The following is a 25,685-nucleotide window of genomic DNA, read 5'->3' on the forward strand; positions in this document are numbered from 1 at the left end:
CTGAAACATTCAGAAAATGAATTCTTGAAATCTAAGATATGACCAAAAAAGTCAAATCCTAATCTTGGGCCCTATTCCTTAACCCAACCCAGCAGACCTAATCGATTTAGTTCAGGAAGCAGTTTAACTGCCCAGCAAGAACTGTGATGCACAGACTGAAACACTTTTCATACATATTAAAACAACATTCTTCCCCTACATGTCATTTTATTATCTGCTACTCAAACCTGGAGACTGTGGTGAAATATCTGACCACGCCAACAACCCTGTCTCAGCAATTATAACTCAAAGACTGATAATGAGAAGTTTGTGGCTACTGAAAGTCTTACCATAATCTCGTGTGCCAGATTTTTTTTTAATAAAATACTAATAAGCCTATATAAAACAACAGTCAAATAGAAAAACTATCTTCCTGAAGTAACAAAAATGAAATGATACACGGAAAATGCAGCCCCATTCAACCTCAACCTTCAGCCTCATTTTTGTAAGGATGCTTTCCCTCACTTCCCAGCTATTAACACTAAACTGAACTCCATCTGTTCCATAATGTATAGAACGTTACTATAAAATAACTCTTCTCCTTATGTAGGAACAGTTGCATAAATTAAGTATTTAAATTAGCACCCTCTGGTTCTCATGGAAAGAAACCCTCACGTTCAGATGAAATCAGGACCCACTGCATGCACACTTGTTTAAGATTCAGCTAGCCTCCCACTTTGCCTTAATGGAAGTTTAAATAGAAAACAAAACAATATGGTCAAAGTTGAAGGTCTTTCAGCTACTACACCATCATTAAACGCAAGACCAAAACCTTTGCTTAAAGCTTTTGTATCTGCTTCTTCATAACAACAAAACCTAAAAGGAAGTTACGTGGAAAGAAATGAGGTTACATCCAAAAGGAGGCTTAGAAATTCTCACTGTGTATTGTAAGAAAACGTGTTGCTAATGCAAATGACACTTCAAAGCTGCTCTCTGTAAACTTCCAGGACAAGGTATAGAGCTCTGGCTCCTGGGAGAAACACCAAGTCCTCCCAGTATAATACTCTTAAACAGTTATCCAATTTGGAGTCCACTTCCAGACATGTTACTTTAGACCTAGTTACTACTCACCCAGTATGACAGAACAAACTGGTCAGGGCTCCAGTTCATTTTCCTTCCTTTCAGCCCGAAGCTATATCCCCACTCAGGCCCTAGACAGCAACACTCTCACGGCTGTCCAAGCTTTCACAAGTGCCAAAGGCACATAAATTGCAAGCAGGTGCCTGAGTGAAAGGTGAGTGGCAGGCAAGCACAGGTATTCTGCAAGTAAATTAGGAGTTAAACTTTGAGGGGAAGGAGAAAAACCTAAAAACGTATAGTTTATGTGTTTAATGGTCGGTAGCTGAAAGCTTGTGGGAAGGAAGACGAGCCTTGACCCCCTGTTTCTAGTGTAATTACAAGCATTGCAGTAAGTCCCAACAACAAACCAGTTCATTAGGAAACCCACTGGAAATCCTCTACCGAGTTTCATAAACAAAACAATTAGGCAAAGATTTCCAAGGACTCCCCCAGTCCTCGGCTGCAGGGCACGCTTTCTCTTTGCTCGCTTCCGTAACTCGCTTCCGTGACATTCTATACAGATTTTTGCGGGTAGAAATGCTGGGTAAGTGGCAAGTGGTTTTAGCTGGGGGAGTCAAATTTACCACACTCCACTGAAACATTTGAAACAGAGCATTCTGGTTTAATAAACAGTAGAACATGCTATGTGAAGTGCTTCACGTCAGGCAAATACAGTAATATCCCCACACTAATTCACACCAGGTTTCTGCTGATGGGTTAACACCGAGGCTTTGTGGGTTGGTTGGTTGGTTTTTTTGTAAAGCTATTTTGCAACTTTGGCCGAATTCTTTATTTTTCTTCTTCTTCTTTTACCATTCTGTAGACTACACCTGTAAGGTTGCTGACTGCTCCTGAATCTATCTCAAATATATGCAGTCGCTGGTCCTGCAAGACGAACACAAGCACGGGGAGGGGAGCAGCATAGGGGAATCACCTCAGTGGGGTCCCGAGTTGTGTCTGATAGAAAGCTGAAAAGACAGAGAAGGAAACGTAGTGCTCTCAGCAGCACTACGGAATAGGGATTCAGTGAAATACCAGTTCCTCTCTGTTTTGACAGGCTCATCACAGTACAAGGGATAAGACTACACCATGAGCACTTGCTAAAAGTCTACAGTGAACATCATTTGGGGGTTATCTCCTGCAGTTTATTCCTCTGCTTCATCAGACTTGCAGTTCGGCAAAAGAAGTCTAACTACCGAACACTTTTGTCACAGCAAGCACGTCATTTTGGCAGGTCAGCACTCTGTGTCCCTGCACTAAGCAAGCAGCTAGCCTGAGCATACAGGGCTTAGTGAATTCTACAGCTCTGAAGCGACAGACACACTAGACAACTCGTGCTAAGTGAGTAAAGTTATTCTTTTACCCTCCTGTTTGATCGTTTGCTTTTTATTCATTTCCTTGAAAAAGAAAACCTAATGCTGCAATGTACTGCACACTTGCAAACCAGTAGGTGAAATAATAAAATCCATCATTTTGTATCCCATGTACAGCTAGGAAAATCTATAGGCAGCTTGTAGAAACATGAATAATTATGTTCTGTGGAAAACGAAGTGCCGGTAACGAAAACAACAACCCAAGATTTGCTCCTAGCACACTATGGGGAACTCTACACCCTGGCAATGACAAGTATTCTTTAGCAACATTTTTCAAAAGGTTAGGAAGCTGAAATATAGTTGCTGCATCTCCAAACACTACAACCCAGAACCAAGGGAGAGTTGGTGGATGCATAAAAGAGGCAGGAGGCTGCATATCAATCCTAAGAGAAAAGTATCGCAACAATCAAGACCCCTCTGCAAACTACGCACCCAATGAAGAGTTTCTAGAGAAAACGAGCTTAAAAATGAGAAGAGGCTGTTCACAAGGAAACTACTCTAACAGCGCTGTAATAAAAAGCAGCCTTTATTTTTAAAACGTTCTCAATGGGTAATGAATGCTACCTTACGGTATGGCGAAGGAATTTCTGCGGAGGACGTCAAAAAGGAAAGGTACTTGATGACAAAGTCTGATGTGAATTCACAGCTATGTTACACTTTTACACTACCTTTTAGAGTTCAAACATCCTAATTTCTGCAATTCTTAAATGTAAAGCATTACTGTTTTTAGGTGGAATGTAAGATGGCCCCTGCTGTCGCCGTATCTAAGCCCCCAGGCATCGCCCGGGAAGCAATCCTGATGGAGCAACACCAGCTGCACAGGGAAGCGCAACGCCGAGGCAGCTTCTAAAAGGGATTTTTGATGGTCTCGCACTACCAGCATCCCTAAAGCCAGATGACCCCGAAGCCTCCACTCCTGGCACATGAGCGACTGGGGCAGGCAGACTTTATCAGGGACTCCCGTGTGACAAAGAAGTCAAACGGATAAGCCGCAGGGAGCACATTCTTCACATCGCTATTTACTGCGGCCACAAAGCACACAACTGCCTCAGCACCATAAATCACAGGGTCAGCGAGGCAGAGCGCGAACGGGAGCCCGCGCCAACCCTGCGACAGCAGGATTCGGCAGGGTGGGGCCAGCTTTCCATTCCCGACGGCCTCGCCGTTTCCAGCCCAGGCTCCTGGACAGTCCCCCTGAGCTGGCCAAACCAGTAAGCAGCACTCTAAGAGTCAGCAACAGTGTGGTTTAGACCTTACCTGTATACCTATTCAGCTAAGTTAGGCTCAGCAGTATAAATAAGCCTAGTCTTTTAAAACAGATCCTTGCCGTTTCCGTACCCTCGGCGTTCCGACAAACTGAGCAGCGAGTTGCCTGGAGTCATCGCTGCCCCCAGCTGCCTGCCTGCCCCAAGGCGGAAACGGCCCGTTTGCTCGGCAAATCGGGTCCTCAACAGCTAAAAATTCTGGATTTGAAATGACAGTGGCTCAGGTGACCCTTTTTCAAGGGCGGCACATCCGGAAGGGGTAGGCCACGTACTAGCTCAGCAATGCTGAGTTTTGAGTCTGTCTTGCAAAAAGAAACTATGGAATTGCTATTCCATACTAGAAGTTTTTTTTTTTTTTTTTTTTAAGTAGTCTAAAAGTGTCTAATTAGAGTCAGTCAAGGCATACATACAGAGCAATGCAAAAGTACTACTCTGATTTCCCCCCGTTTGAGAGACAAATTTTGCAGTACTATCAGTTTCAGCCAAAATGCCATGAATTTTATTTCTTGGAAAACAAGCACATCTTTTAAGAGAAAACCTACTAGCATCTGAAGAATAAAAAGAAGCAAGCTTCAATTTTGCAAGCAAAATTATATGCCAGGCAACCTTTAAATTACAAATGCTTAAAATGTAAGTTTGAGATATGTTATTCCAATATAACATGTACAAAAAAAAAAAAAATGGCAGCAGAGGGTTCAGAAGCAATAAGCTATGTAAAAGACATACTCTGACATCTAAAAGGCACCTTTCTTGAAGACACCTTTATATACCCGTAAAACCTGGGGCGGGGGAAAAGCAGAAGAGTTATCGCCTCCCCCTTCTCCCCAGAGAAAGGACTAAGCAGCAGAGCGGGACTGAACAGCCTTGGAGCGGAGGTCGCAGCTAGGATGAGATGCAGGCTGCTTATTTCAGAACAAAATGCAGAATTTGGGCAGGCAGGGAAACTTGACCCCATTTTATATTGAGATAGATAATTCCAGCACTATCGCTGGAGTAAACAGGAGATAAAATGAAGGTAGGAAAATGTCAACCTATAGTAACACAGATGTTATCATTCAGGAGTGCCTGCTATTAATATAAAGGAAAGTGCAAGAAATTGTTCTCCTCCTATCCACTTATTTCCAGTCCAGTTTGCAAAAGAAATAGAAAAGCTGACCTGTGAGGTAGACTTAAATTTCTTATAAAATTACACACGCTGAAAGTGCCTTTTTGAATAGGGGGAGACTTATAGGCCACATCGACTTCAGGAGGGACACTTTACTAAAACACGTGGCTTTAAAAGGCTTTAAAGGGGTTATTGGCTATGTATCTGACTAAGCAAGATCCTCCCACAAGTCTATTGACGGGTGCATCCAAGAAGTTTCAAAACAGAGTGAAGCAAAGCAGCAGCAATGCAGAAAGAACCGCAAAATGAAAAGGAAAAAAAAAAAAGCAATGGTAGGGAATGAAAATTATCATTCACTGCCTTTAATTCATCAGGCTTTCTTTGACAACCAAACAGAAAAAAAAACATGAAAAAGGATGGAAGACTAATGCCTGAAGAACTTCAATGATGGAAGTAGGAGGCAAAATATTTCTCTATTTTTTAGGCTCAGCCTTTGCAGGTAAACATTAACTACAGCATATGAAAATAAAACCATCTCTACTCAACTGAAATCTTTAAATCAGTAATGTTAAGGTCTAATGCAGAGAATTCAGATTACAGACTGACTCCTGAAATATTGTGCCAGCCCCAAACGCTAAGAAAAACCCTTCAACTCATTTCTTCTGGCTCTGTTTTTACTTGGCACACTGTAACAGATTGATATGCACGTTAATTAGATAGGACTACCTTAAAAACAGTATTTCCTGCCAGAGTTTGACCTCCCCGTGCATCATAGCAAGGAGTGTTGAAATGAATTACCATTAAGTATTTGGAAAGACCTAGTGACAGCACCCCAGGATCATCTATGGGAGCCCTAAGATTAACTGAAGGTCTCTCTCCCACTCCTAGACAAGTAACTGCCAGATGTGCTATTCAGCCACAGCTTTTCACAGAGATTAAGTGGAACAGGCAAGCTGTGGTTGGTCTCAAAGTCACCTTGATGGAAAGAAGTCAGTTGCAACACAAGGTTCCTTGAGGACAGATGGAGGCATTTACATCGACAGTAAATGGGATAACAGTTAAAGAGCTGTTAATTCTTATACTTCCGGGCACGATCTCCAGCTGTAGGCAAGATAGCTATTTCCCAGTGGTACACCACCATATAATTAGAGACGTGAAGTAAAGGAGAACGTTATACCCTTTCTCTCAATCTTAAGAGATTGACTTTTACTAAGAACAGAGAGCAACCAGTCCTGAGGATTTACTGACATCATGAGAGATGACACAAATTTTGTCCGTCACATATCAGGACTTAGTGTTGAGGCTAGAGAAGCAATTACCAGAAAGATGAGCAAATCAGACTTAAGAGGCAAGTCCCTGTTCAACTAAAAAGCTGAAACAAGAGCAGGGCAAACCTAAAGGGAAAACTGGAGAATTCTACTGAACATTTGCAGTAACCTATACGCCAAAAATCATCAGCTATCAGATTTCCCACCTGAGCCTGGGACACACTAAACAGATACAGGAGACATCTGACACGGATGAAGACACAAATTTATCTCTGTGTATTGGCTCTGGGCTTAGCTAAAAGAGACCTTTCGGTCAGGATGTTCATATGGTAACAGGCTACTTGTCAGACATGGTTACAACTCACATCTGAAGATGTGATACCAGTTACCACTCCCTAGATTACCATTAAACACATAAGCATACCCTTCCAGTTCCTTTAAACCAACCCTCCCAAGCAGCTCCGAAAGAGACTCCAAAACCTCTCCACTAGGTTCTTAAAAAGCTTTGAACTGAGCAGGACAACTAGTTTATTCACTTGAGTGCTCACTAAACCAATTTCCAATTGAATTTTTAAGCATCTGTTCATTCCTGCCACAAGTTTGCACGGATACAAGATACATTTATCCGCAATTAGTTGCCTGCACAACTCTGCAGCCATTGCTGAAGTGTTGATTTTCTGCTAATGCTGATGCTTGTTCTACAATTACAGCAGAACCAGTTTCTAAGAAGCTGATCATTAAACTTCACTTCGGTTATAATGTATTTTTACAGTCTAGGCAGGTTCCATTGTGGTTAACAGAACATTTCATCTATCCAGCAGGCAATTAGAAAAACACAGATAGAGCAGTGCTAAGGTAAGCCATTACCTTCCCATGTGAGCTCTCTCTTACTCTCTGCCATTCACATATATCATTGTACTCATAGGTCTGGGTAGAGCAGAATCCAAATTTAATCCCCAGAATAATGTTCAGGGCAACATTACAACTGGCTAATTTTGAACCTTGTCTTGTCACCAATCTCCTGAGTATCAGCAGGACAAGATAGCCCTATTGCTAACCTGAGGAAAGGCAGCCAGATCCAGTGAAGCAACAGTAGGTACTTGCAGTGTGCCACCTGGGCAAGAGTTTCCAAGAACTTTATAAATGAGAATATGACATGAGCAAAAACTGCTCTGATGTAGGCAAGTATAATCTAATTGTGCCTGAGAGCAGAGAAATCAATATAGCCATTTTTTAAATGTAGTAAACCTGAGGTAGTTAACGAAGAAAAGAAAAGAAAAAAAAAAAAATCACATATTCCTGGATTTCTCTCTCCACAAATCCTCTCTCTGCAAATGTGCAGGTAGCTTGAGTGTACACAGTCAGCTGATATTTCATGAAGCCCCTGTTTAACTTAAAATGAGATTTAAGCAGACCTTTTGCCCTTACAGTATAACAGCATTCATACCTCATCTGGAACCTGCTACTAAGGTATCAAAGGGTTAATTAACATGTATGCAATGCGTGATTTAGGTAATATTAAAAGGGAATCCGTGAACAGACAAGTGTCACTGAGTGCAATGGAAATAAATTGGGCGTCTCCTTCCACACTTCAGCTTGCTCTCCCCAGATCTGCTCAGAGCTCTCTATGCTGCTTGTTCAGTAATTTCACGCTACGCTGCTTAACAATGTAAGCATGGAGGCTCAATCTAAAACTGCACTTCCCAAATGTCACTTGTTTGTGAACACATGGCTGAGTCCAAAATTGCTTTTAATATTAGAGTGGTGCCTGCTGGCACTGCTGTAGTTAAGGGTCTGTCAGAATTTACATGATAAACCTCATTTTCTGGGGTGTATAACCATGACCATTTGCTACAGATAAACCTGGTATACAAGGTCACAGCAGACAAACATGATTTTTAAAATTTTCAAATCAAGTTTTCTTAACTGCAAAACTGATCTGAGGCCTCTTGAAGTTTTAGATTTTTCTTACTGCTCCTTTAATTCCAGAGCAAACTCAAATGTATGACTTCAGTTGCCATCGCTAGCTGAGAGAGCACGCTCCCTGAGCAATGGCATTTTCAGTCCTGTTCTAGAAGGCAAGTCTCCCACTCACACATTTGTATTTAACCAGCTAGTGGTTTTAAGCAACTCCTCATCCAAACAGACACCTACTTGGGTTGCCATTTTTCCGTAGTCAATCCACCGCAAAGTGGCAAAGTTAGTAGACTCAGCACAGTTGAAGCCGTGATTGAAGCCAGCATGGTAACCATAAGGAAACGTAATCATAAACTCTCCAGCTTCCTGGGTGATCTGAAAAACAAAAATAATAGGAAGAGACACGCTGCAGATCGGTTGACATAGCAGTTTGAGAACAGAGACCTATTAAAAAACAACAACAAAATTCACTGAAAAGACATTGTCAGCTCTTGGCTAAAGTTAGATCAATGTCTTGTAATTGCAGAAATACTGAAGTAATTCTATTACGGAAAAAAGACAGTACAAAGGATGGAAGCAGCCAAAAGGTGTCTGAATTCTTCTCCGACTCCCAGGCTGCGTTTACAAACAGGGTCCCAGGCTGCAGCATCCCAAAAGACCAACAAGTCTTTAGATCATGATCACTTTAGCTGACGGTAAGTCCAACTGTGTATTCCCACCACCAGGTTAACGGACTCAAGTAAACTGGATTTCCCTCCCAAACACACGCTTGCTGTTGCAGGGTGCTACCTTTCACTGTATTTACTTCCCCACCCTTATGGGCTAAGTCTTATTCCCATTTGTTCACCTGTAAATCAAGTAACCTAAAAATGACAGCCCACTGTTTGTCTACTTAAGTAGAATTAAAACAGCAATAAGCACTATGGACGTTATTCACATAAGGAGGTTTAAGAAGTTTAAAAACTCTGCAGATGATAGCTGTAATCATAAGCTAATCAATTCCTGCCTCTTCTAGAAAAGCCTCTTTTTACAACTTATGAAGAGATGATGATGTTGGGGAAAAAGGAATCTAAAGAGTACTAGCACATATCATAAAAATAACTGGCAGTGATATAGTGCTCTTACAGCAATCCTTCCAGTTCCAGCTCTCCAGCTTGCAAAAGCACGTGACAGCACCTCCCTTTTACAGATAGGGTGAAGTCAGATTTTGCCTCTTTCCTGGTCTTTATAACCCAGAAGTGTTGACAGACCTTTCATAACAAGCAGTCACACGACAAGCAACTACACTTGGATTATTTCCCATCGGTAGTAACTCACAGCAGAGCCGGTTAGAGCCTACAGGGAATTCAAAGAACTTACACCTCTTAACACAAGAATGGGTCCAAATAACAAATGGTAAATTAACAGAAGCTCACCCACGAGGCTGGACCAGCACCTAAACTTGCCACTGCTATTAACATCAGCAGGATAAAGAAAAAGAATAAAAGCTTATATCATGATGCAAGAAGCTCTTGCAGTATTTCTGGAGGAGAGGTCCTGAAGCCTGGCCTGCACCCAACTTCGTGGAGCGTTCTCCCACCCAGCCCTTCCATAAATCAAAGCAGAGCGGGAGACTGCTAACTTCAGGAGACTGAAAGATTATGTTTCTGTCAGGAAATCTACATCCTGGTGTCTTCATTTCAAGCCCACAGTGTATGTCCTCCATGTCACTGCTGTCAACATTATCCCTACAATAAATTAGAAAGCACTCAAGATGATGGATAGGCCATGCAGAAAAGTAATAACTATTGAAGGAAAGCCAGCACAAACTGCCACTCATGGAGAAAGCCCTAAATTTACTGACTTCTGCAAGCTCTTGCAGAATAAATGGAGAAATCAATAGGAGATTACAGAAATACACATTTTTAATTATTAAAAAGCCCTAGTATTGATCTGCCTTTCTTTTTTCCAGAAGTAAATACCATTACAGAGATTTATAAATGCGTGCCTATTCACTTCATTGAAGTCTGCCAAGAATACAGATGAAGGGGTCCTATCTCTGTTTCTAAAGAAAATGACACATGTTCACTGTCCCTGAACAATAGTGATCCTCCTTCAAAAGCTACTAATTCAGGATAGGAGTTATTCAGATTTAGGTTGCTCAGACTAAAGAGATCTCCTCCCTTTTACATTTAAAATGTCCTTCCAGAGTGCCATAGAGAAGAAAGAAGCTATCACAGAAAGACTAATTTTCCCCCCACATTCTGAAAATCAGGATTAGGAGTTATATTTCTTCAATTAGGATGTTAATAATCCCCCTTTCTTTAAAAAATGAAGTTTGGTTTTGAAAATAGTATTGTCCTCTACACGTACACTGGTCTCTCCTGTTTTTGAAAAAAATTCTGAGACAACATCCAATTCTTAGCTCAGGACAGGCTGCCCTTATTTTAAGAGTTTCTATATGTACCAAGTATGGAAGAGATGCTAGGCAGGAATCTGCAAATAACCCTCATGTCACAAATCAAAAGGTTCATAGTGGGAAGCCTAGCTAAGTGGAAAAGTCTCGTTACCAGGCAACAAATTAAAAGCACCCTAATTTAAGCCATTTTGTGTGCTATCCCTGTTATTATATAGCCTAGTAAAGCTGACTTAGGATAAACTTGGAAGAAAAGCTTTCCTCTACTGCCATTTTACAAACTCTTGCTACTCTGGCTGGGTTATCGATCAGAAATCACTTAGTATATAATTACTAGTCAATGTGACTTTCCTCAGATACATGGAAAAGCAAACACATAACAATATATCACGATGGAGGAAAATATGCCCATCTACAAAATTCAAACATTTGGAGTCTTGCACAAATACTGTTTTAAGATTTCCTTTACGTTCTGAGCTCTGAGAGACAAGAGTACTGCCCAAATACGCTGCTTGAATGAAGAGCCAGAAGTTAACTCCCATTTCCTACCCTGCTCCATTCTGCAGGAGGAGCACGGCCCTGGAGGGTCGCAGAGCGAACCTCACTTGGAACGCCTAGTCCGTACAAAGAGGTCCCTTTTTATTAGCATTTTCAGCATCATCTTTAGATAAGCAGGGATCACTTTTTAGGCTCTGTTCATGAAATTATTATATCCCCTATGGCTTCTGGCTGCACAGCTTCATAGGGAAAATACCACAAGACGACACAGCATTCGACTGATACAGAAGCAGAAGGAAAACTCTCTTTACTTTAAGTCCCATTCAGGCTATTAAATAAGGATAAAGTACATACAGATTTTCAGAAGATCACTCCGGCTGCAGATTTTGTACTCTTTTCTGAGTGTGGTTGGGATAGAGAACATTTTAACTGCCTGTCAAAAGTCATTCCCAAGAGGGATGGCTATGCATTAACTATCACTATCATATTCCAATCCACCCATCTACTCTTCCAAAATTTGTAAAGTGAATATCCTTACCAAAAAAAAAAAAAAAAAAACCACCACAATTAGGTATTTTCATTAATATTTTCAGTCACGTGTAGCAGATATCCATGTTTTTATACTTGGGAATTAGGCTCCACAGATAGATTACAAGAAAAATGGTTTGTTGCTCTCTATGAACAATTCAGTATCGACCATCATGTGCAAACTAGGCCAAGTCTAGCTGCTGATGTTGAACCATAAGCACCACATTGCTTTGTGCAAGTCTCCCCTGCACTGACAGCAAGCTCATCTGACAAGCCAGATGATCACACTTCAAATTTCATTCATCACAGCCTTCCACTAGGAAAAATGAAACAGTCTCTGGAGCAGTAAATTGAATGAATTCATAGTTTTTATGCTATAAAAGAGCCAAGATCTTTTATTTCCATCTCAAAGAATCACTAGGCTCATCAAATAGATGCTATATTTTTGTCTCAGGTGCACTAACTCTAGCAAAACTGCGTTTTAAAAAAAACAACAATCAGAACTCATGAGTTCTTATTTAGAGAAAGATGGCCATAATTCCTACAGCTGATGACGCAAAGGGGATGGGGAAGGACCAAATCAGTTTGAATCTAGCATTCTTTGACACTCTCTACCGGAGTTAGAGTCCTGCTACCTCAACCTCAATCCCCCTTCTCCCACCCCTCTCCCAGGCAGAGTCACACCTTCAAAAGCTGTTCTTAACCCTTCTGGCAGGACGAGAGCTCCGTATGCGGATAACGCACAGTAGCAGCAGTAGTCTGATTCTGCACAGATACTAAATCCTCGGTAAGCATGTTTGGCTGAGGAGATTTACTTCTTGCCAGAAAACTTTTAAGAATAAGCATATTAAAGCAATCATACCAAATAAATATGATCCTGTGTTTCAAGTAAAAGGACTTAAGGGATTCATGGATCCTTACTGGCAAAGCTTAGTCTAGAAAGAATGCTCTCGCAACAGAGAATCGGCATGTCTAACTCTCGCTTGTGGTTCATGCTGCATCTGGCATGAAAATGCAAGTCTCTATTCCAAGAATCATTGATGAGTTATGCTGCTTATTGATAAGTCATAGCGTCTCTATTACGGTTCACCTTTCTCTAACTGGAGACACTCCCTGACTGACAAAGTAACAGCGCTTTAGTCAATTCTAGCAAACAGTTTTAAAAGTACTTTACAAAAAGTGGCTCAGCCAAACCACAAATTCTCATTTATAAGCAGCTACTCTGTTTAAACTGATAAGATACATTCAGCATCATAATGCATTTGGAAATCAAGCAATCTGCTCCCCAGCTGCTTGCACTAAACTGTTTCCTTAAGATGGGTGCGGTGTTTTGTGCACCTCAACAACTTGCCAGTGTCTCCGAAGCATCTTCGTACATACCCGGTCAAAAGGAATGCCGTACTTCTTCAAGATCGAGGGCGAAATAAGGGTCATCTTGTGACGGAGGAAAGCATCGCATCCCTGAGAGCTTCCTGGAAAAAATCCTGTAGAGACATTAAAAAGAGGAGTATCACTATAGGAATATTAAATCCCACCATTATTTAATCAGAAACAAGCTAACTAAATGAAAATCTGCCTAAATATTTCATACAGATCAAAGCAGTAGATGTATAACTGAAGACATCAGTAATTAGGACATCCCTCTTTAAGATACTACACAAATGTTGTGACAAAAACTTATACACTGAGGCACCTAAAAGTCCAAATTCCATTCAAGTTGAGATTTAGCATCTAAATCTTCTTATGCATCTGGGAATAAGCAACTTGGCCAAAATCTCAGTAAAACCCTGGCAAAGTAAGAAACAGAACCTGGCGCTCTCACGTTTTGGCTAGCACCCTAACTCCTGAGCCACCTTTCCTCTGAATACGGATAAGGCAAATCTCGCAAGCATGCACAATCTACTCCGAATACTGCTGTGCCCTATTTATACCTTCTCTGATGGGCATCTATCTTATTCTTGGGAAAGTAAGACAACCCATAAGATTCCAGACCATTCTGCCCTACATACCACCCTAAAGAAAGAAAGAAAAGAAAAAAAAAGCACGCAAATGTTAATATACAGTCTGAAGAAAGAAATGAAACAAAACATATCCACCTCCATCACAACGCAATACAGCAAGAGGGACACTCATTCGCTGGCCACAGCAGTCGCTCATGAGTCCGGCAGACAGTATGATCCCACTCAGACAGCATCTCTTAACACTATGAAGTGCAAGTTCAAACACAGCTACAAGATCCAAACTGAGTCATTAAAACAAGTCACAATAATTAATAATACTAAAATTGAGCTAAAAATTTGATGTCAACACTTCCCTCCCCAAAACATCAGCCAGACACATTTTAATATGCTCAGTTCTTCTACTCCACGTTTTGTACTGCAGAACAAAAATGACCATTTTATGCTAGTTTCTATGCAAACCCCCAGAAGGGATTCTGATGGGGAACACCACAAATTCAAGGTACCATTCGGTAATAAAGCAGAGTCAGTCTAGCTGTTCTTTGCAAACAAGCAAGAATTCTGCCACCGTAACTCCCCTTACACTTGCTCTAGTGTTCATCAACTCCTCACTGAGGCAATTCAACTGGATAACCATCCAAAAACTAACCTAACAAAATAAGTTAGTAACTTTCTGACCATTTACTAGGTTGATTCAGCTCAGCAGAGAGTCTTGCAAATCACACAGCTACCAGAAGGGAGGGAAAAACCCATGCACAGCCAGGAGCAGGGGAATAGAGAGACTTCGCCTTTTGGCTATTGGATCAGTTCAGCTGTCTCATTAAATTTCCTCCTAAAACAAGACTACTCAGATTTGTCACATCTCTGGTCTCCTGTCCTTTATCTTTTCGGACTTACCAACATAACAGTGCTGTGTTCAAGACTATGCATTCCACTCCAAGTAGGTGATTCAATCAACAAATTATGGGTTGCAGGGATTAAAAAAAAACACCACCATTTGGGAAAAAAATTACCCAAGCTCTGAAAACAAAACTAATTGATGGGACATAATGGAAGGGGTATCAGAAAGTACAACGGATTACTGTATTCCTGGTTTTCTTTTCTTTTTTTTTTTTTTTTTTTACTAAAAGCTTTTCAATTAAAATTATGACTGCCTGCTACCCAGTCTGTCGTCCCTCTCTGCAGTTCCTCTTTTTAATGCACAGTTTAAGTGGCTCTCATTAAAGCTACTAATAAAGAAGCACATTTTAAGTGATTAGCACCAATAACATGGCAACACATTAACATTCTCTCCATGGGCTCCACAACTCTCCCAGTGAGCCCATTTACAGCTCAGCTATTCATTTTCCATATTAATTGCACATGCATTTCTCCATATTGAACTTCTTCATAGTATAGACCATTGACGCACAGGATAGGAAGAACGGCTAAGAAGTGATACTGCTTCACTGCCATTTCAAAACACCTCCCAGTTCCAACTTCCATAAGCTACAGAGCAAAAGGAAAAAACAGGCTCAAAATAAAGACCAGATCATTGGGAATTTGCTCTGGTTTCCACATTGCCAACCATGAATAAGCCTCGAAACTTGACCGTCAGTAGAAATAAGTGACGAACAGCAAGAGACTTATGCAACATTGCTCACTTTAGAATCTGGTGTGATATTCCAGATTCTATGTAATGTGCATTGTTTGAATTTACTGACTTTTTAATAGATGAAATGGTAACTTTTATAAAACCTGACAAATGACTCACCTAAATTGCACAGACCTGAAGTAGTAAATGCAGCACTTTCAAGCAATAATTTTCAATATTACTTGTATTTAGTGTTCATGACTTTTAGTGACCAGGAAAACAATACCGTGATGCCCTAGGAAGTTTATATTCATTTCTTCTACATTTATCCTGCACAATTGATTGCTCCCTTTAACACTCTTCCCTTTTTACTGAAGTATGAAACAGTCAATGGCATGTCAGCCGGTCACCAAGAAATTTTAATACTATGAATTTGTCTACCTTCTGGAAGAACTGTATCAGAACATTTTTGTTTTGCATCAGAATACAGTCTTCCATATTCTCCTGCCTGCTTCTGCTGCACTAACTTCAACAACAGATTAAACCATTAAAGTATGCCTCACTGAAGATGAAACAAGTAGATTTTGAGTTAATTATCCTGGGGCAGGAGCTTTTTTTAGCTGGGCAGCTCTTGGAACATTTGCAAGTGCATGGAAATAGCAACAACAACAACAAAAACCTAATATAACATCAACAAATTAAAAAATATGTATTTCTGCAGTCAATCATCTTCCCTGAAGCTTCTAGCGTTACCAACTAGAAATCAGCACAAGTGCCAAAGAGGGAGCGCCGAGCTCTGTGCTCCCTGCTCGCACTGAGGGTGGGTGGCAGCTTACGGGGTGCCCTCGGCAGGGAGCCAGGCGAGAACGGGCACCCAAGGTATTCAGTGGCCAAGGCTGGCGCTTTGTAAGGCCAAAAATTTACAGACAGCCTGATGAGTGGTGGAGGCTCGTCAACAGCTAGAGCTAGCCCTGCTCCCTTTTTTTTTAAGGCAAGGAACTTTATTGTACTGGTTAGAGGAAGGAGAATGAGGCTAGAAAGGAAAGCACTGAATACATGCACCATTACGCATCGAAGTGAACTGCGCTAACCGTTCTCCCTGAATATTCTGTTAGCAAATTTGTAAGCACTTTTCTAGTTAAGATGCTCCAAAGTAATCAATACTAATACTGTATATGTAACATTTACAATGCAGGAAGCAAGGATACTTTCTGCAACATCTTTTCCCAGCAGTGTGTGCATACGTGTGCGTGTAGGGAGGGTATCACAAAGACCCCACAGCCTGCTATCCACACAACAGGATCAACGGAGTTCTCACTGTGACAAACCACACATTACGTACGGAAGAGCAGGATGGGTCTCTTATTAAATTCATTTCCTAGACAATGGAAGAGTTTAGACTCAAAGCCTCAAGATTAAAGTTTTTTCCCTCAATTTTAGCAAGGGCCTTGGTGTGTCAGCAGACCGAGGCTTTGAGAAAACAGCTGCCCTGATAGGAAGTGTTCACAGCTCTTCTGACAAGATGACAAGGTTTCCAACTCCGAAGCTATTATACCAACGCAGATTGATCAAGCAGTTCTTGTGAGAGTAAATTATAGCAGCCAGTTAAACATCGGTTCTTTAAGTCCATTTACAATCAAGGGTGGGGTTCTCCTCTCAAACGCTTCACGTTTCACTAAGGACGTACCCAAGTATTTGTCCAACCACCACTACCAAAGGAGGAAGCAAAGCTTACCTTTTGCCAGCCGTTCCAATCTCTTGCCGTGTTCTGGAGGTATGGCATACCTAGGAAAAAGTTAATACATAAGAAAAATAGTATCATATTCCAACCTAAAAACAGTGAAAGAAATTTTTAAAAAGGGTAGGAACAAGTGTGGTAACAGCTTTCAGAATAGCACTCTTGCAACTAGTGGCTGGAAATAGAAACCAAAATTTTAGAAGTCTCAAAGGTATCAGTAACACATGGACAATGATAATAATACATGGAAGAAAGCCAGAATTTTAATCAAAATCCTTTGATGCTTCACATAATGTGTGTTATTTTCTTGTGACTTTTTTTTTCAGCAGCATCACAGACTTCACACAGGACTTCACAAAGTAGAAGGAGAGCTGAGATGACAAAGTGATGATACAGCACTAGAAAACCTAGAAATAAATCCATATGGGGAACAGCAGACTCGTTTTCTACAGGAAAAATACCTGCAAAATGAAACTATGAGGCCATGCTGAAGATTAACACATAAGAAATTTTAGATGGGTTGAGAAGATGAGAAGGAGGAGTTATATATGTTGATATATCTAAAGGGAATGAAGATAAACTCTTTCAAAGAAAAATCTGTGTAGATCTTTTTGGCTTTATTCAGAAAAAGTAAATATTCTTCACAACAGCTGAAGCAGTAGTGAATTATATCATCTGATGTGAAATTTAAAGAATTAAACTATTAGGTAATTTTCTTGCTGAGGTGAGCAAAAAAAACCCCAGTGTCTTCTGAAGAAAACAGCATTAAAGGAAACAGTGAGCAACTTCCACACTTTTTTAAAGACAGTTTTGTATGATTAGTGTAAAGAGAGTGCCAAGAAATTTGTGTGAAAACGAGTTGTTTTACTAGTGGAAAGTATTGAATGTAATTCTGGAAAAACAATCAGCTGCCTAAAGTCAGGCAAAATTCCACTCGAGATATCTTCCTGTGATCATCAGAAAACGGCAACTGAGTTCTATTTCTAAAACAGTTCTGCCACGTGCACAGCTAATATACTAAGTTATGGGAAAAATAAGTCTGGTCATTGCCGCTGCTCAGAAGCCTTCCGCTGTGCTCGTCTGTGCATGCAACATCTCACGACAGCTGCATATGTGTTCAGCTGACTCCAGAACATCAGGGACAAGAGATGAGCTCTGTTTTCTTACAAGCAATTTGGACACTTGAATGTGCTTTAACACAAAGACATTAGAAACAACTTAAAAAAAAAAAAAAAAAATCACAAAGAACACTCCTGGTGATTACAGAAATGGTGCTGTCTGACCTTTTTTTAACAGAGATGAGAAAAGTTTCCAATGGCTGGGCTTTTTTTCATAAATTGTTACTTACCTTACTGCTTTTGAGTTACACTGTCTCAGTATTCACAAAGGTTAAAATGAGGTGTTTAAGACTTTACAGGTTCAAGATATAATGAGGCAACTGTTTTACCAGGATGACACATAATAATGTCAGAGGAATTTTGTAAGTTACTGCTTACATACTGCATCAAATTAAATGTGGCTCTTTGATATTATTTTTGGTCAAAATCACATAAAATTTTGCAAAATGTCATTTGTGAGAACGACATTTATTACTGATTTTAACTTTTGATCAGTATGAGTAATGAAGAACACTTTTTTCTGTTATTTTCAATAAAGATGTCAAAAATCATCACCTCTCATTATAACAAGCTGAAAACAGGATATCGTAGCAGGCAGTTGGACAATCTCAACAACAGGGAAATAGCATTGCTCTGCTTATGGTAGGATCTCTTAAAATACACCCAATTTCAGAGGATTTTCAGCTAGTCCCCTTGCTCAAACTTCTGAATTTATAAGTCAAAAGTTTATCTACAATGTAAGGAAAAATACAGAGAACTCCCTTCCCATATTCTTTTTGTCTGAAATCAAAGTAAATATACCTCTTGTGATCTGGCAGGTTAGAAAGGATAACAAAGGAAAGAAATCATACATAGGATGCTTCAAGATTTAGACGTTAAGCCGATTTAAACTGATGGCTTAAAAAAATCTAAAGGAAAACACCATGTAGCACCTAATCTTATAAAATAATAAATATAGTAATGTGCTCCCAACATCCTCTGACCAAAGTTTGACAGTGCCTTAAATTGCATAATTATCAAAAAAATTCAATTTCATTTGTCTTGGACAAAGCCAGTAGCTTTCATTTTACAAAGACCATTCATCACTCACATAAATGTGATAAAACTAATCCCGATCCAAAGCTCCTTTGTGGGATTAATGTCCCTTAAAACAGGGAAATGAGACATTCCATTCCTTCTGGGAAAAATGCTGAAGGATTGGGAAAGAACTAATTTATGGCTACAAGGCTGCTGATGATTAATGTAATATCCCCAGTCTACAATGCAACCTTCACTTAATTAGTGCCTGTAATTGGGAGTTGTAAAGATAAGATTAATTGAATCTTGAGGATGTTAAAAGTTTAATACATTGGAACATGGTTATTGTGTTATCTGAAACTGCAGACTGCAAGAAGCCAAGCTGAGTTTTAAAGAATGGTTCACGGAGAGGCAAAGAAAAAGGACTGCCTTGGATAGGCACCAGCAAGACAGGAGGAATTTCCAGCTTATAAGAACGAACTACATGTAATAATATACAAGTCAAAACACCCTACCACAGAACAGACCCACAGAGTAACAGCTGGTTCCTATTTTAAAAATCAACTTTTTTGTTTGGACCAGTCTTTTAGAAAGTAAAGCCTATATATCCTTATAGATTCATTCTTGGGAATTCACAAAATTAACTCCAGAAGAGCATTAAAAGTAGGTCAAATTCTGCTTTAAGTTACACTCACAAATCTGACCAATTTACATAGATATAGGCAGTAAAGAAAGAATTTGGGCTGCTATTTAAGACCAGTGAGGGAAACAGAAGGCTTCTGCAAGCACGGCAGAGATTGAGCTAGCTAGCTCTATATGATCAGACATAAAATGATTGATTATAAGGTAGCATAACAATGGAGGTGACATGGAAAGATTAGAAATTGCTGTGATCAAAGGGGTACTGTAATTGAGCATATAAGCATCCACAAAGGGCTGGCTTTTGTGTACGACCTTATGGTATCACCCTCCTGCTTTCACTATGAAAGATGGCCAGGTACTTATTAGGGACAAAATCCCTGATAGAAGGAGCCGACAGAACGCTGTCATTCAGTACGATTTGTTACCATCCCTCTTGTGCCCACAGGTTGGGGCTTGGATCAACAGCTAAATATCTTTAATTCCAGAGACAGCTGCCAAAATTACGCATGGTAAAGCATTTACAATATATATTTTCTTTTCTACATGCATCATTTTGAATACTTCAGGCTTTTTTTTCTTTTTTAAACTGAATAGTCATGGATCTTCTTCCTTTAGCATCTCAGCCCCAATACTAAAGGTAGTTTGTTTGCTCTAAAACAAACACTCCCTGCCAAAACCCTATGAAAGTCTTAAAAAACACCCTACCAGATTGCATGTAAAACTACTTCCCTTATCTGTCCCATTTAGATCACAGCATCAATGTACTCCACCACGGAGACATAGGAAGAGAAGAAAAAGCACCTGAGAACAAGCAAATAAATGCTGGAATTTTTAGATCAGTTGGCCAAAAGAGATCACAATATCCACTAAAGATCCTGAGCTGGGCTGTAGATAGAAGAAAATATCAGCCTGACAACTACCTGATACTTCACCAGTCTAACAGGAGCAGTTTTGTGACCTCCTGCCGCCTGCGTAGAACTGAATTAGGATTAAAACAGGCCTAACTTTGACTCAGCCTTGAAAGGATGCTTCTTTAAACCACAGCAGAAGATGGATCAAAGATTTTCCATCGTCCCAAACAGCCACCAAACCAAAAGAGAAGCCATGTATAAACTATTTGAACAGCCCTTAGCAAGAACAAGCTTTCTATAGATACCTGCTGCTTCAGAGAACACATCTGCAACAGCCAGCAAGAAACACAACAGTGTCAAAAACACTAACCTGAGACCCTGCCTCAAGAGCAGAATCTGTCCCTCCTGCTTCAGCTACGTTCCCTGCTGAAAGCCAAGTCTCCATAAACAGCACTAAACGAGCAACTGTTTGGAGGTGTAGCAAACTCCCAGGAAACTGGGCTTGCAAACAAAAGAAGAGACTATAGCCTAGTAAGCACCTTTCTGAGCCAACCTTCCAGTAGTTGACTGAAGCAGAGTGCCAGATTTAACCTGAAAACCCGCCACTCAACAATACATTGGATTATGGCATGAATAACCTGTGCTGCTGCTTTGCCAGAGAGCACAAGATTCCTGGGAGGGGAAAAAAAGTCTCAAAATAAAGAAATTACAGCTGTATGACTCAAATGTCATCTTACCCTGAAGTCAACAATGTGCAAGTAATATACTGATCATTTTAAATTACCTTTTCCTTATCTTTTTACTAAAACAGGAGCAAGAAGGCCCCTGAAATAGATTAAGTATCAGTTACAGAAATCTAGAACTTACTGTTTTAAATAAGAGATTTTCAGCTTCCAAAGTTGTTTCACAAAAATCTAATTCCAGCATATCTGATAACTACTTCAGGGTAATTTTCAGGAGTTCTACAGTATCCTCAAAAAATGGATTCTGATTTTAATTACCAAGCTGCAACATAGCAGACTAGAAGTTCTTTGCCCCAAAGCTACAAACATGTTAAATTAGCATTTCCATAAAGTGGTAGCTTGCTTTTGTTGACAAGGAGCAAGTTTAACTGGACGGTCCCCTTTTTTATCCTTAATACAAAAGAAAGATCCTTCCTATTTGCCATAAAGGATGTCATTAATAGTGTAATTTTCTTGGTGTTTTGTTTATTCCCCTGAAATGGCTTGATGGATGCAGATAATTATCAGACTATAAAAGCTAGCAAATGTGCTATTTTCTATCGCTCTAAATCATCAAACAAATAAAGTGTGAAACAGCATTTTTGAATACAATTTTCCCCTCTAATGGCTTAGAATTATTATCAGGAACAATGAAAATAAGCAAGCAAATGTTTTGTGAGTTAAGAATTAAATGAGTGTGTCAGTAAAAAAGAACAGACAGGCCATCCTGGGATACAAGAACCAGTTCAGAAGCCACTGCAAGATGACATAACAGGGAACTCGCTACTGCTTTTAGCATCAGGTGGTCTTCAGGGACTTTTCAGGCTAGCTTAGATCCTGTTCTCAAGGCTGCCTCTTCAGTGGAGGGTGGAGAGGGAAGACAATTTAATTTTGTCTTGTTCTTGGCCACTGAAAGCTATTAAAAATGTTATCCACAACAAAGCACTGCTGCCTCAGGCAATCCTCAGCCTGCTCATGCTCTCTCCACCTTAAGAGGAACTATTTGCACCTGAAGCAATCCATTAGCTTCTGCGGAGCACCAGCCATCCTTTCCCTTAGTTCAACCTTCCCTCCAAGCTTCCAAGACCTCTCCTTGCTACAGTTGTGACACACACGTGCAAAGCTTTTGATAGGTACAGCACCTTGCCTCCGCCGCTCCCCGCACGTCAGCAACTCAGCCTCCCCTTGCAGCAACCCAGAGGAATTGAGCAGCGATCAGATTACTAAATCTCACGCACCCCTTCTCTACTGGAGATTGCACACCACGGGCAGGAGGTTCAACCGCAAGGCTCTGGAAATGTCACTGCGGTCTGACTCGCGTTAGAAGGCAGGAAAGTTAATTTCACAGTGTCTGCACAAGGTCTGGCCAAACAGGGCCCACACAGTTTAACATGCTATAATTACTGAAATAAGGAACAGAAACTAAAAAGAGAACAGCACATTTAAAATGCCTAAGACCATGTGTCAAGCTGGGGGTTAGTTATCTGTCTTCGAAGCAGATTTAGTTGTGCCAAGAATATTGACCCTCTGAAGATTCAAATGCCAACCTGCTCGCAGTGGTGACAGGCAGAATAAAAAGCTATTATTTCAATCTCTGTAAGACAAAGTGTGTCCATAAATGCATAATCTGAACCCTGACCTTCAACATCTTTAGCCCCAGTAACAGCAGCAATGCCTCCAAAGAAAACTCTTTAGTCTATCAAGAATATATATTACCCAACAGAAGCCATTAAGAACCACCACCACATACCAAGTAGTCCTTCATCTGCAAAAAAATCAAAGTTCATACCCTGCTTCTGAGGCCTACTTTTTCTATACAGTAAAATAGTTATAATACAACACCTCCTAGCAGTGTCAAGGTAAAGCCCAAAGCAACCACAGTAGTTTTTCCACTTTTCTTTTCTAAGCTAGCTTTGCAGCCTGTCTGAAAAAAAGACATTTCAACAAAATTAATGGATTGCTCCTTCATCAATAGCATGATCACTGTCAGCTCCATACCCTTCACAGTCAGCTCTTTTTCTCACTTTTATTTTCCTCCATGTTTAACAGCCCTTCATCCTTCCCTCCCTCCCAGTTTGTTAAAAGACAGAAATTAACTCCCTCTCTTCTTCGCATCCATATCAGAGGTTATCCAACAGTGAATTTGCCTTAAGCCCCCAGTTTCACTTCTCAAGATCACCATGTGGAAAGGAAAACCGCTGGCCTCCCTCATCTGTCCCCTTCTGCTGTGGCTCCTTTGCATCAAGAACACAAACACTTGCTCTGGAGATAAGATCGCTCACGGATCAGAGAGCTCCTTGTTCCTAAAAAAGAACCTTTATCAAGTGTCTGCAGTTTTATCTTTAATGGATCATTTTACAGGACAATAGATGATGGAATTCAGTATCTTTAACCAGCAGCATCAATGATTTCAAATAATGACGTTTTTATTGAAATACACATAGGGAGAAAGATAAACACAGAGGCTTGGGAGTATCTGCTCAAAAAGCCATAATAAGGAGTAAATAGGTAATGACAGAACAAGATTACAACCACACAAACACACCAAATCAACCTGCCTTTTAAAGCTCAAAGAAAACGAGCTCTATAGACAGCTGCTCAAATAAGATCCTTTGGGAACCAGGACAGGAGGAAAATCAGGACAAAACCTGCTCAGAAAGGGCCAACATAACAGCAAACATTTTCGGCACTTATACCTACATACCTGTGTACCACGGAGGCTATTTCATGTGACAGGACCACTTTTCTACAAGCACAGCTGGCTGACTATCAACACTATTACCAAGCATGAATATGAAGAAATAAAAAGCAATTGTGGTCTTAGCAGAACAGCGTGCGAGATGAGAAATTTCTTCCTTCCCTTAAGAATCTGCAACTTGTGAAATTGCAAACTCTCAATCATTGTCCAGTAACATTAGGCAGAATATCTCAAGTCACTCTGGTGCAAGGTTTGACTCTAATCTTCCCACAGCCAATCCATACGGATTCCACGCCAACTTGTGCCAAGCATATACTGCTGATAGCCTTTTTTAATGCTAACGTTGCCACGATCTAGAAATAATATCTAAAGGAGACATTAACTTCAAGAAATGACATTAGACAGCATCTTTTGCAAATTCTATTCCTAGGGCAATGAGAATTTTCAAGGGGGCACCTGAACTAATAACTACAAGATCTGCACAGTAAGACAACCACACAATTGGCTACTTTTGCACTGTTTCACTAACCTAAAAGTCACCGAATAGGTAAAGAAGGATTTTACCAGAACTCAAGTGCAATTTTTAAATGCTGTTTTAAAACAGGGGGGTTGATATGAACAGCCATCTGCTCTTGGAAAGACTATCAATGTAACAGTTCAGTAAGCTTCATAGCAACAAATGCCAAACATGAAGCACAAAATTAAAAATCGTAGTGGAGCAACTCTCTTTCCATATATAGAAAATAATCCTGTAGTCTACTTCTGCATGCAGACAGTGAATGAGCACTATGGAGAGGGTATTTTACTAAGAAAAGGTGTTTTGGGAAAAGCATTATGAAATCATTTATTCATTCAGTTTGGCCAAGAAGATAATTAGTATACAATTCAACAGAGATGGATGGCTACAACATTCATCCTCTTGCCATTCTCTGTTATCTGTTTGGAAGAACCTGTTCATATCACATGTTTCCTAAAACTCATAATCAGATTATTAATTACCCATTGCTTTTTGTAGCGGATACTGTACCGCTATAAACTGCAAAGATTATGCTTCAGAGACCTTATATTCTTTAAAAAAAAGCCCTATGCAACTGGAGAATCAAGGAGGAAAAAATGTAACCAGGCAGCTGATTTCAGTACCTGGTACAAATTCCCTCTAGTGCACGTAGACACGCACAGACTCTCCAGCTGCCTGCAAGTGTCATTGTGAGCCAGCTAGTTAGCAGCAGGCATCAAGCTAAAAGAGAAAACTTCAAGAGAGAAATGCCAGGATTTTATATTCCAAACCATGAGAACCTTGTTCTTCTCCATTAGGAAACTAGTACCTCTGCATTATGGACAACAGAAGGCCACTGTGCTGCTTCTTTAACTCTCAGTAGCACAGAGATGATTTCGTGCATGTGCATACTGATTTCTTTTTTAAGTTGTATGGAATAAGGAGTTAATTCAAGTGCAAGAGAAAATCCCAGAATAACATTTCCTTCACTGTCAAATGAGTTATACATCTTTGCCCAGACTATACGCACGAGAACACATATCGGAAACCTGCAGTATGAATGACTGAGAGATTTGGAAAAAGAATTTGACCTGAGGCTGCAATCTTTGTGCAGGGAGCAAAACAGCGTTACCTGCGCTTTGCAACATCCCCATAGTAACAGCATCAAATCACTTATTGCAGGAAGGAGTTAAACATGAATTTTCATCCTTTGTCCCACAATGAAAATTTAACAATTTTCCATGGATAAACATGAAAACACACAGCTAAGCTGTCGACAAGATGATGTGTTAGATAACAACACAATTGCATTTCACATACTCCCAATTCTCTTGACTTCTAAGCAAGGTCCTAGTTTCAGGACTCTGAAGACCAAATTCATCCTCAGGTTGCAGGTAATAAACTGAGCTTTCTCCCTCCAGTAAG

General features: G+C 40.2%; 1 protein-coding gene across 2 annotated transcripts in view; it reads right to left on the bottom strand.

The window, feature by feature from the left end:
* KDM4B (lysine demethylase 4B) overlaps positions 1 to 25,685 on the bottom strand; it is a 90,145-nt gene that overhangs the window by 42,282 nt on the left and 22,178 nt on the right. For both annotated transcript variants that reach the window (XM_067312589.1, XM_013942695.2), the window contains exons 6-8: positions 16,714 to 16,763; positions 12,828 to 12,931; positions 8,264 to 8,401 (exon numbers count right to left, since the gene is read on the bottom strand). In XM_067312589.1, coding sequence (XP_067168690.1) covers positions 8,264 to 8,401; positions 12,828 to 12,931; positions 16,714 to 16,763 — 292 coding nt within the window. The remainder of the gene's footprint in view (positions 1 to 8,263; positions 8,402 to 12,827; positions 12,932 to 16,713; positions 16,764 to 25,685) is intronic.

Source organism: Apteryx mantelli, chromosome 30 (assembly GCF_036417845.1).
Source record: "Apteryx mantelli isolate bAptMan1 chromosome 30, bAptMan1.hap1, whole genome shotgun sequence".
Taxonomy (NCBI): Eukaryota; Metazoa; Chordata; class Aves; order Apterygiformes; family Apterygidae; genus Apteryx; species Apteryx mantelli.